This window comes from Astatotilapia calliptera, chromosome 9, assembly GCF_964374335.1.
Source record: "Astatotilapia calliptera chromosome 9, fAstCal68.1, whole genome shotgun sequence".
Classification (NCBI taxonomy): domain Eukaryota; kingdom Metazoa; phylum Chordata; class Actinopteri; order Cichliformes; family Cichlidae; genus Astatotilapia; species Astatotilapia calliptera.
Genome location: NC_137430.1, coordinates 17,871,563 through 17,883,649, shown reverse-complemented (window position 1 = coordinate 17,883,649; position 12,087 = coordinate 17,871,563). Strand labels below are relative to the sequence as shown.

Here is a 12,087-nt window from a genome sequence, read left to right as displayed (position 1 = left end):
TTCAGCCTCTTTATCTCAATACTCTCCTGCTTTTTATGCTCCACTCTCACTTCATCAGTAGCGCTTCGCTGTGTGCAGCCTCCTGTGTATCTGCATGTCTTACATCTGGGTCCAAGCCTCCATGCCGGGAGCCCTTCACCTCCAGCGTAAGGGCCTGCCTGTCTGCAAGTCTCCTCAACAGCTGTCATGAAAACCAAACAGACACTCTTAATTGGTGTTCCAGACTCAAGGAAACTGGACTAAAATATTTGCATAATTTTGCTGCGAATGGAGGAAATTGTTAAAACGTGTGAGTCAAGGCCCTGGTTGTTGCAATCCTACCCCTCGGGCCGAGCAGCTCTTGGGTGCCACCCAGCGCCAGTGGTGCCAAGAGGGAATGGAGCAAAGGGGGGGATGAGGAGAGGAGAGGAGTGAAAAGGTCATTCGAGCTGATCCTATCAGAGTGTCTCAACTTCTCGCACTGCTCAGAGCCAGAGAATCCTGACCCAGTCCGCCCGCAGTATCACATGAACGCAACTCTGGCTAGTTTTTGCAAATTACATTATTTTATACAATGTTGAATTATGGGAATAACCTCTTGGAATAACCCAAGATTAAATTTAAACTCGGTTAAATCAGAATTTATATCTCGTTGCTGGTCACAAGGCAAAGCTTTCTATTACTGCACATCACTGAAGATGAGTATTAACAAATAAACAGTTAAAAAAATGTTTTCATGTTGGGGTGAAAAGATCTAAAAAAGAATAAGTACCCTGTGTGCATCTCTGCCAACAGTAAAACTTACATATTTAGATCATAGTGACACCCCCCCCCCCCCCCCCCCCCCCCCCCCCCAATTATGGTGGGCTGTAGAGTGTCAGATTCTGTTATGGGGCTGGGAGAATTCATGAATGGCATAGCTGTCTCTTTTCTTTTTTTGTGGAAGAATCAAGAATAAGAGTGGGAACTTCTTTTGAAGTATAGTTAAAACATAGAGTGATTTAATGTAACTCAGTAAGAACTGTTTAAATCAATAATAATACTAGAATAATAATTATATTAGAAGATAAAAATCTAAGTACTTGTCCATCAAGGCGCCAATGGAAGAGATATAAAGGGGGAAAACCCTGTAAAGTGTCTTAGTAAAGTGTTGAGCCACCTTCACATTGATGCTTGGAGTCTCTGGAAGTCTGCTGGGGAGAAGTCTGCTCACTTCTCTTGCTGTGAAGGCCGTACTGAATTATCTACATCATTTTTAAGCTCATCAAATTATCCAGTAACCCCTTGTGATCTCCAGATTGCAACATTGGCATGCCACACTCCCTTGAGGATAGGAATCATCCCATGTGTTGGTTTTTTTGTGTTGGTTGTGCAGTTATTGTTTCATCAAACAGAACAAGTGGAAAAAATGCCCCCCAAAGACCATAGCCACAGCCACCGGATTCCTTCATTGCAGTGATCAACTTGTGGATTTCCTTTTATTAGTCACCTGTTTTAGTGTGCACACTATATGCCTGTATGTTAACGTACTATATCACTGTATTATATACAGACCCTGTCCACCTCCGTTCTAGTTCCCACACAGTCAGACAGAGGGGTGGGCGTGCAACAGTTACAGCTGAGGCAAAGCTGAGTAATTAAACTAGTCTGGGCCATGTGGAAAAGACATAGAGCTTTAAATGCCCTCGCTGGAGATAACATGAGCACTGTGCAGATAGATCGCATGGGAGCTCCCTGTTAACTGGAGATGCCAGCTGCACAGAGACACTGCAGCGAGCTTTGTCACCTTGTAAATGAAAAAGGAGAGACAGAGAAGCGCGAGGGAGTCGGCGAGCGGCGTTGCGGTGTGTCTTTTTGTTGCACACCAGAGGGTGAGGAAACCGGGAGGGGAACACGGTGATCTGAAATTGCAGGGTGCTTAATAAAAACGTGGAGGAGGCTGGTTTGAGACGCATGGAGTAGCTCAAACAAGCATCAGGTGTCACTGGGATTTCAAAGGAAATTTCATGCTACAAAACTGTATTTTATGGTCCTCAGCTATGAGAGATTGTGAAATTCAAGCCTATGATTGTTGACATTAGATATTATTACGTTTTCTCATTTGCAATATAGATGCAAATGAGCCATCACTGTTTGTACATTTCAATGCGTAAAAAAAGGCCAATTACAAATCCACCTGAGCCGCAAGTAATTATTATTAAAAAAACAAACAAAAGAACTACTCTCTGTTTCTGAGGTGTTATTAGATCTAATCAAGTGAGGATGAAGTGAGTAAACACATCATTAAACATTCAGTCCTTATGAATACAACATAATTATTAAATGATTGTGGTGATTACACACCCACCAGGGTTTGTGACGTGTCGTCATTATCGCACAGATTAATCAAAGCCACGGGCTGAGGCAGCAGGCCTTTTGCATGACTTTCTTTCCAAAATATCAGCATTCAGTCATAAATAATAATGTATTAGTTTAGATACAGCATAATCACTTTGAGGGAACTGTGTTTTAATATTGCTGAGCTGCATCTACACTCTGAGCTTTGATATAGATGAGAGAATTAAAATATGACACATCAGAAAATGATAAAAACAGGTTCCCTAATATTAGCTGTGTGTCTGTTATTAGGCACCAATTAATCAGAGTGACAGGCCCAGAATATGAAGAAAGACGCCTACATGTGCAAAGAGAAAGCTGAGATACAGAATGTGCGTGAGCGTCTGAGTGGGTGCCTTTCCGTTGTTGCGAGGGAGGAAGAGATAGTGAGAGAAACACTGATTGTGTGTCTTTTCAAGTCTGCGACTATGTCTCTATATGACGACAGAACAAACGGGCTCCTCTGTCATGCATGGCCTTGAAAAACCTCTATGGATTTAGGGCTCCATCAGTCTGTCCTTGAAGCTGCCTGTTTGCCTCTTTCCACACCACCGACTAGCCAAACAGCAGGATCCTCCACCTCTCCCACGGGTCAGGTCCCTCTCAACTCCCGGGGTCTTTGATCTGACCGACAGAAGAAGGGGGTCTGAGAGGGCTTTGGGAACTATAAGCTCTGTCTATGAGTGTGATGGGGTAGTAGACTGAAAGCCAGGGGGATGGTTAGGGTCAGGTGGGGTCAAAGGCCAGTGCCCATCTCCACTGTCCTCCTGTTTGTTGGCTGTGGACTGCTCTCGCACACACTCAAGCGCACAGACAAACACGTGCTTACAAATATGTAAAGACAAACAAGTGTTTTTGATCAATAATTTTTATAATTTTTTAGATTTATGCTGAAAAAACATAGAAAGAACGATCACCTGTTTCCAGGTGCTCTCCACAGCATCTTTCAAATTGCTACTTTGGTTTTCCAGCCGTTAATTGTGTTAATTTATACCGTTATCATCATATTTACCCACAGAAGCCCATCTCTAAAGCACTCTCAAACAAACTCAGTGTCTAGCTGGTGAATATAGCAGAGTGTTTAACATTTACACATTGCATGTATTCTTTATTGGTAGGTGTGGCAACCAAAACACATTTAAAAGCAGAATAATTCACTTTTGATCCAAAATTAGTTGGGTAGTAAAGGAAGTACTACAAATAACAATTGCTGATGTTCAGATGTGTAAAGAGCTGCCACTTTACACGTCATATGTGCCAGCACAAGCTGTATTGCATACATTTCTGAAACTGCCACCACTCAATTCAATTTCCAAAAGACACAACATAGCAGGGAGAGAAAGAGTGGCAGTTTTTCACATCTGTCTTCTCATTATGATAACCTCACTGCTCACCTGTGCAAGCACTCACCCATCTGTGTGATCCGGGGGGATACACATGTAGATCTCCACATGTGCCCCTCATCTCTGCACCTTTTCCCTACAGGCAGCCTCTCCTGACCACCGCACAGCCATCAGTCCTCTACTCACTTCTACCCAGGACAGCCCCCTTTTGAAGGCTGAGTAATTAACGTGCCATCTGATACACCATCCGGCCATAGAGGCTCTCTTGGGTAGGGAGGGGGTTTGCAGACACGCACGCATTCACATAGACACACGTGCATCTCATACACGCACAGACAACCCTGCATGCGCACTTGCAAGCCTACAGGTAATCAATCACACAGTGTTAACTGGCCAAGTGTCACTGTCAGCTGTGTCTTATGTATGACGGTGACCCCAGGGTTCGCCCAAAGAGATCATTTTGTGCAGTAATGATAATCCCCACTCCAGCAATTTGGCTCTGGATGTATCATAAAAAATGATCCCAAATGTATGGTGATGATGAAGATCTCTGGCACTTATACAATGTGAATAATTTGGTTACAGGGAACTATTTGACGTTCCAGTTCAGAGTCAAACTGAGTTTCCTTTGAAAAACTTTCCAATCTGAATCAATTTTCAAGTTAAAAAATGAAAAGACGCTATTATTTAAAAAAAAAAAAAAAAAAAAGCTTCAGCAAAATTTAAATGAGTGTAAAAACTTTTTAAAAAATCCCTCAAAACTGAGTAACAATTGGCTGATGATGGGAAACAATTTGACCAACATTTAAAGTACAAAGTGAGACAACTTTATCACTGCTTTGTGTTAATGTACTTCTACTGTAACACAAAATTCAGATATTAATCTCTCTCTAAAAAAAAACTAAAACTTTTGTGTTGCACCTGTGCAGACTAAGCCCTCCTCAGAGGCATTAAAGAAGAAAATATTACAATAAATGTTTCTCTTCCACTTTTTTTTTTTTAAGACATCACGTTCCACATGATAACCGTGCAAACGCTTTGATTTCTGATGTGGTCATGGAAAGTTCAAGGCTCTTAGGAAAAAAGGTTGGATTTGGGATTTAGTTGCTGGGATGTGGCAGTCAGAGACCCTTGACAGAATATTTTCTCCTTAAGGTTAAAGGTGATGCAGGGATGTCAAAATAAGACTGATGCCTGAAAAAGATAGCCCTCCTGACATTTATTTGATCTTGTGAAAACACTCAGGGCACGTAAATGGTTTCATTAGAGCAATTTTGTGAAACAATATAAATGATTTCAAAAATTGTATAGATACGTATCATCCAAAATATTTATTTTCTCTTTTTGAAATTGCACTTTAAAACCTCTGCCTGTATTCCCCACTATTCCTTCGTGAATTAAGGATTTTGGGGGTTGTGTTTTTTGGCATCTTAAAGATGCCTTTTGATGTGGACAGCACAGCCACGGGCAAAGTGCCCGGAAAGAAGAAAAAAGAAAGAAAAGACAAGAGAAAACAAGAGGAGAAGAATGTGGAAAAAAGTTCTAATCCACAGTTGCAGGTGTGTTACATTTTTGTTGCCCCAGCAAAGGTTCACAACAGAGTTGATGACAAAGGGTCGGGCCCCATGCAGCCTATTGTGGCCTCGAGAACAATATGGAGGCTGTGAATGGCTAATCCCTCTGGACCGCTGACAGGTTAGCCCTTTAAGCAACCTGGGGACTCATTTCTCCACTGGGCTGGACTGCTGTCTGACAGGGATGGGAAAACCCGGGCTACTTACTGAGCCCTCGCCCTGAGCAGATAGTGGGAGCCATTGTAAAGGAAAATATTATCTCCATTGTCAGGTTGTGGCCATCTTTGTAACATCAGAAGATGAACTCAGGGAGAATATGCCACCGGAGGGCGAACTGGAATGACGATGGTACCAGCTTAGAAAGTGTGAAAGCTATTCGGTCTAGTGGCGAGGATTTTAGTGCAAATCCTTCATTAGGGTTATGTGTTAATGCCAAAGGAGTCATCTTTTTAAAACATGTTTTTGTGTCATTTATATTCCATTTAATAATGAATTTATGGATTTTCTTTTCAACCTAAAAAGAGTGTTTAGGTAAAACTTTGCATTTGGGATTTCTTTCATTCTTTTTTAATGTGCACCTGGGCACAAATGGCGTGATTCATAGCTTGTTTATTGCAACACAGTAATTTACATATCTGCAGAACCAAAACCAGCAGGAACTCAGAGACAGTGGGTGAAAATGTGCAGTCAGTGTGAACATAAAGCAAGCATAGTGGGGGGGGAAAACCTGTTGGTGTGAATCTCTTTGTGAGAGACAAAGAAAGGTGAGGACAAGATAATAAGCCCGAGGGGCACCGCCCAATCCTTGTAAACATGGCTTGGACTGTTTCACATGCCCTGAGAGCAAACGCAAATATCTGTTTCTTCTGGCTCCTGTTTGCAGGAACACTGGAACCAGGACGCCACCCAAGAAGCTCAGCAGCTTACCCAGTCAACAGACAGCCGTGCAAGGCTGATACTCCTGTCCTGTCACCCAGTTAGGGAGACAATGGCAAATCAGGCCAAGCAAGGGCCTGGAGGCTTGCGTGGATGTTGTTTTTATTTTTTGTCAATCCGTCTCACCTTCAGCTCTCTTCGTCCCTCCTTGTTTGTGCATCTTCTCTGCCATGTTCTTCTGCTCTTTTATTATTCACTTGCGTCTGCCTTCCCTTTCAGCGCGTCCACCTCGTCTTGCCACAAAGAGCCTGAATCCTCTCCTGAGAGGAGTCTACCAGCCCTGCGCTGTAACCCAATCATCTGACAGAAGAGTGTGTCATCTCCACAGAGTAACAGGAAGTCTTGTGCACCAGACAGATCGCCTCGCTGCGTCTGCCCCTATCTCTCACACTCACGCACCAGAGAAAACAGATACACTGTTTTTCTCCCTCACTTTAGAGACTACCTTAAAAAAGGAAGTTGCTGAGATCACATCCGTATTCATGTAGGCATATATAGGCATACCATCAAAGCTAATGAGAATACAGCAAGTTATCTTAAGAACTAATTACCGATAATACAAAATACTACTTTTTTTAAATTTTTTATTACAGAAATCACCTCAACTAATCAATTGTAGGTTTGTTTTTTAAATTAAGCTTGGACACAGGAGAGGAACTAATCTCCCCATGGAGAAGCAGGTACATTAGCATGATTTAAACAGTTGGGGATTAGCATATGCCTTTTCTCATTAGCAGTATTGGCGTACTTGATTCTGAACAACAAACATGCTGACTGTGGTTATGAAAAGGTCAAAGCATGTAGGCTGGATTCCCGCAGTCTGCAGGCCTAAAGTCAGTGTTTTTGGGGTAGTTACAACGGCAGCCTTCCTGAACCCCCCGATGTTGGCTTTGGACCTACACTTCCTTCCTGTTCATGGAAATTCTTCTACAAATAATAAAAAAAAAAAATTCAGACGTACAAAAAAAGTAAAAAAGAAGAAGAAAAAAACTCGATGGTGCTGAGCCTTGATGGCTGATTAGGTAATTTTATATCAAAACAGTGTGTTCATTCTAATGATATATTTTAAAGAATTATAAATTAAATTAAATATATATATATAAGACAAAGAAGAAGTACATATTTCAGTGTAGAATGGAAACGAGAACCAAGAGAGGAAATGAGCTGCTGGTGTATTCTCATTCAAATTATTGTTAAAAATAAATAAATAAATAACCAATAAAGGAAAAATCACTGAAAATCAATGTAATATCAATTTAACATCATTCTAAATACGCTGTACAATTTTAGGAGGGTAGTCAGACTTTCAGTCTGGCCTTACCCTGATGACTTACGTGAAGATGTGCTGACCTCTGCTGGTGATAAATATTCAAACCTTTTGTTTACAATAAATGCATTTAAAAGTCTCTGATTGACAGTAGACTCATTTCATTTCTGATTCAGCTGACCTTACAGCTCAACATTTGGATTTTTAACCCTTTATCAGATGAGGAACCGTTTAGGGTTTCCTGCTTTGCAATAAGAAAAGAAAAGACTGAAAAAAAAAACTAGAAAAGCAAAGGACTACCGAGAACACTCTAGGATTGAAAGTATTGTCACTTTAACTGTTTCTAGGATGTTTGATTAAATTAGGGGTGATTGAAATTGAGGTCTTTTTTTGTTGTTTTTTGTTTTTTTAATTGACTTCTACACACTTGGATTTAGTACAAACAAGTACAAACTACCTCTTCTAACTTCTTCTTCTGACTCCATTAGAATAGATAGAACAGAAATGGTTCAGTATTAACTGTGGCTTTTTAAAGCCCAAGTGCCCGCATGAACACAACGCAGAGGCAGCTAAAGCCAGTCACTATTGTTATAACTGACAGCTCTAGTTTTACACCATACAAAAAATGTTCCCTGATGTCTCTGCTTTTGTTACCTGGACCCAGTGCAGATGGTGGGAGACAGAAGGACTCTGACCAAAATAACGTCTCTGATAGACAGTCTCCCACCCCATGCATGCAAATGCTGCTGAACTGCAGAGCTCCTTCAGTGACAAACTGCTGCATCCTCGATGCATGAAGGAGCGTTTCCGCAGGTCCTTCCTTCCTGCAGCTGTCAGACTGTACAATCAAAACTGCTCCCAACAAACATACATGTTTACATCAGCACTGTAACTTGCACTATTTTATCAACCGATTCACACTACAACCTGGGTTTGCCTCTTATCTGTATTAAATTTTTATTATTTTTAATAACTCTACAGAACTCTGTTTTTGGTAACTAATTTCCTTGATATAAATATGCAATATTGTGTATGTTTCTGTTCTGTGTCCTGTGTCCTGTTTGTTTGTATATGTGTTTTTCTTGCTGCTGTTACAACCAAATTTCCCCTTGTGGGACAATTAAAGGATTATTCTATTCTATTCTATTCTATTCTATTCTATTCTATTCTATTCTATTCTCCAATACTAGATGACATGGCTTTAATAAAGAGTTGCTTTTCTTAAAATACGTACAAATCCTGTATGCTGAGATGAAATCATTTCACTTCTTTTAACAATATTAAACCAGAAGAAGCAAACTGACATTGTCCATTTACTTAGAAATGACTGTCACTGTGTGCGTGTATGGTTGTAAATTTAAATCAACAATAGAAGAAGCATTTTTACCTGGAAACTGTGGACTTTCTTTTTCTAAAAGAGTCTTTCATACCCAATCTACAAAGTTATGGAAATTTAAATATACATTTAAATATTTTTTCCTCTCATAAATGCGATTAAATTAAACGTCTGCGTGTTTTGTTCACAGTCCTCACCACTAGATGCCACTCATGCAACATTTACAAAATGCATGAGCTCTAAAACACAGCTTAAGTCTCATTAGGCGTCTTCATTTGTTCTGGCCAGTGTTGACATAAACCGAGACAAATTGTTTGGTTTGTGAAAAAACACACAAAAAACCCCAAAAAACCTTCAGTCCTTCAGGAACTTCAGGAAAGGAATCAGCTCACTGCCCAAATATCATCATTCTGTTGACGTGCCACGCTTTGATTAATGGCACCTCATTTGCAGTGCAGTCAAGTTGCGCATCAGACATTTGCAAGATGCTGTCCCTCAGTGCCACATTTTTAAGTAGATGGTACGACAACAGGCGGAGTGAGTGTGAGAAGGCAGCTCATTAGCTGTCCGGGTCCAAGAGAGTGGCCAGTTTCTCCCAGGAGAGCAGTTCAGAGTTCTGGGAAACTCACCAACGCAGCAACAGCTGCAGCTCTACATGAACCTGATGAAAACTCATCCTCTCCCCTCTCTCTTTCTCTTTCATTTAAAAGTTTTGTCAGTCTGTCCCACCAGACTGCCCGGGCTTGGATCTCAGCCCATCTGTACTCACATCATTTTGGGGGGTTTAACTGGATAAAATGACTCCCAGATCAAGAGATCACCGTTATCCATTCTCTCTGCCAACTAAGCATGGAGTTGGATGAGTGTGTGTGCTCCCGCAAGAGGGATATGCAATGTATGGAGGGGTGCAGAAGGTTACTGAGGAATTCTACCAGTGACTATTGATTTTTTTGCTGAACTTTTCACCACTCTTATATGAATGTGAATATTATCACTGTGTGGTGTGGTGTTCAAGATTTCCAACCTCCTGCTGCCAAAAATGAGAAGTCATGTGTGGCGGCTCCAAGTAGCTGATATGAGGACTTAGAAGAATTTCTTTAACCTTGTGACCACCACAAATTTAGCATTTTGGTTTGGTTGAGCCACTTATTTGGACCTTTTGTGACAACGCTGGAGATTTTGTCACATTTAGAGTTCATTACAGAGCCTGTATGTGTGTGACGGGTCCAATATTTGCCCTGGCTTTATAGTTTCAGTGCATCTATCAAGAGTGTGAACACACTGATAATTAAAAGGTTTTCATGTCTTTCTAAAACATGTTTTGTTTACGCAAGTAGCACAGATATTCACATTTCTAATTTACTTTTTATCGTGTGAGCGCTTTCTGATGTTCATCTCCTGCAGATGTGCCGAATTATCCAGCAGTTCTCAATGCATGGATACATGCATATGGCTAAATGGTGAACTTCTATGGAAACAATAAATGCAGACAGATTCTCACATTGTCTCAAATGCAAAGACTTTAAAACACAAATACAATAAATAGATCTACAATACAGGTGAATTATTGTGGTTACTGTCATAGTGTCAAGCCAAACTAGCAAAAAGCAGAAAGTATTTTAAGTTGTGAGGTCTTTTGTTTTGTTTTTTTAAAATTCGCTCATAGAGCAGAATGAAAGAATCAAACTGCAACTGGACATCATGCACAGGCCGAGCTGCCGAAACTGTTTAATGTATCAAAAGTGTGTTCAGCCATATAACAGTTTATGCTGTGCACAGACTGATGGGGTGAAAGATATTAAAGACGTTTGCTAAATCCAAATTTTACACACAAAAAAAATCAAGCATAAATGAAGATTAGATGTTACACTCAGTGTAAATGTGACATAATACTGATTTCAGCAAACATGCACACAGTAAAACATAATAGTTTTAAATTCACAGTCATTGTTTAGGGCATGTGGTTAAAACGGGGTCAAACTGATGCCCCTCCTTTTTGTTTTTATTGTTGTTGTTGTTTTCAGGTTTTAGCAGAAGAGCTTGAGCTTGGTGGGTGAAGACGTGTCGCCTAAGCTGTTGCTCCACAAAGTCTCATAGATGATGAGATGTCTTCCTCTGACCTTCCTGTCATCATAAATGGCCAGGTCTGTTGGAGAAGAATACAAATTCATTTGCTCAGAATGACAATGGTTAATTCAGAATTGCTTTCATTTTGGAAAAATCATGCATTCTGTTATGTCAGCAAAGATGACAATAGGGTTCATACTGAAAGCCAGAAGCAGAGGACAGTTAGTTTTATAGTTGCTGAAGCAATGTGTAAAAGTATAAAAGCAAAAGTTGATTTCTGTCATGGCTGTAAAAGTTTGGCATTCATACCAGACTGACAGGGTGTGCAAATCTGCTCTCGAATCGGTCATCCTGCAGAAGCTGCCTAAGGTGGGAAATGTAGCTAGAAGCGAGACGAAGGGTGTCCAGTTTGGAAAGTTTGGTATCCGCTGGCACCCAGGGCAGGCTGGTTTTCAGTCTGGAGAAAGCTTTGCTCAGCACTCTCATCCTCGCCCTCTCCCTGGCGTTAGCCGCGTTCCTCTGCGACTGTCGCGTTTCCCTCTGGTGCGCTTTGGAAAGTCTGTGCTCCTGCTTGATCCTCCCCTCAACACCTTCGTCTTCCAACTCCTCCTCCGAGTACCGGCTGGGATTATAGCAGGTGACTTTCCGCGCGGTGGCCTCCAAGGCAGCGGTAGTCCTTTTGTGGCGTGTCTCGTCGTCCTCGGCATCACTTGCAGCAGAGCCAGTGGACATGGCTGCTCCACCTGCGCCTGGGGAAACAGACCGGAGTGGCACTGTGGACGACAGACAACAGTGAAGTAAATGACGAGAAGCTGCAAGTCAGCACCTCCTTGCAGTTTCCATTTGGTAACCCTGGAACTTATTTCCCACAGAAGCGCTAAAACGTCAACCCTTGATTCACTACAGTACCATCTGCACCAACTAAAGACAGCTCTGTCTAAAGAGACATGGCCTAGCTATCCCTCTAATTTAAGTGTCATGGACTTGGCATCTGCACAGTTTTTTTGCTGAGCATTTCTCCTCCCCCTTTTTTGTCCGAGCGACCATGACCTCAGTGGGACCACAACTCCATCTCGTTGTGTAAACTGTTAAAGACACATGTTGCTCATTTGAATCTTAATTTTTTTTTAAAAAGTTAAGTCCTGTCAACTATTTGCCCTCAGAGATAGTTAAAGCAAAAGATGCAATGAAGTTCATCCAAAGCTGTTT

At 41.3% G+C, this 12,087-nt stretch overlaps 1 protein-coding gene across 1 annotated transcript; it reads right to left on the bottom strand.

Moving 5' to 3' along the window:
- Positions 1-10,508: 10,508 nt before the first annotated feature.
- Positions 10,509-11,856, bottom strand: msc (musculin (activated B-cell factor-1)). The gene is made up of 2 exons (XM_026180186.2): positions 11,188-11,856; positions 10,509-10,957 (listed from the first exon to the last, which is right to left on the bottom strand). The coding sequence occupies exons 1-2, from the start codon at positions 11,608-11,610 to the stop codon at positions 10,880-10,882; spliced, it is 501 nt and encodes a 166-aa protein (XP_026035971.1). The 5' UTR covers positions 11,611-11,856; the 3' UTR covers positions 10,509-10,879.
- Positions 11,857-12,087: the final 231 nt, after the last annotated feature.

Bases quoted from the DNA above. Each gene is read 5' to 3' on its own strand.
- msc (XM_026180186.2), bottom strand. From the start codon at position 11,610: ATGTCCACTGGCTCTGCTGCAAGTGATGCCGAGGACGACGAGACACGC. The intron at 10,958-11,187 runs GTATGAATGCCA...CTTCTCCAACAG, and splicing joins TTGCACACCCTGTCAGTCTG to ACCTGGCCATTTATGATGAC.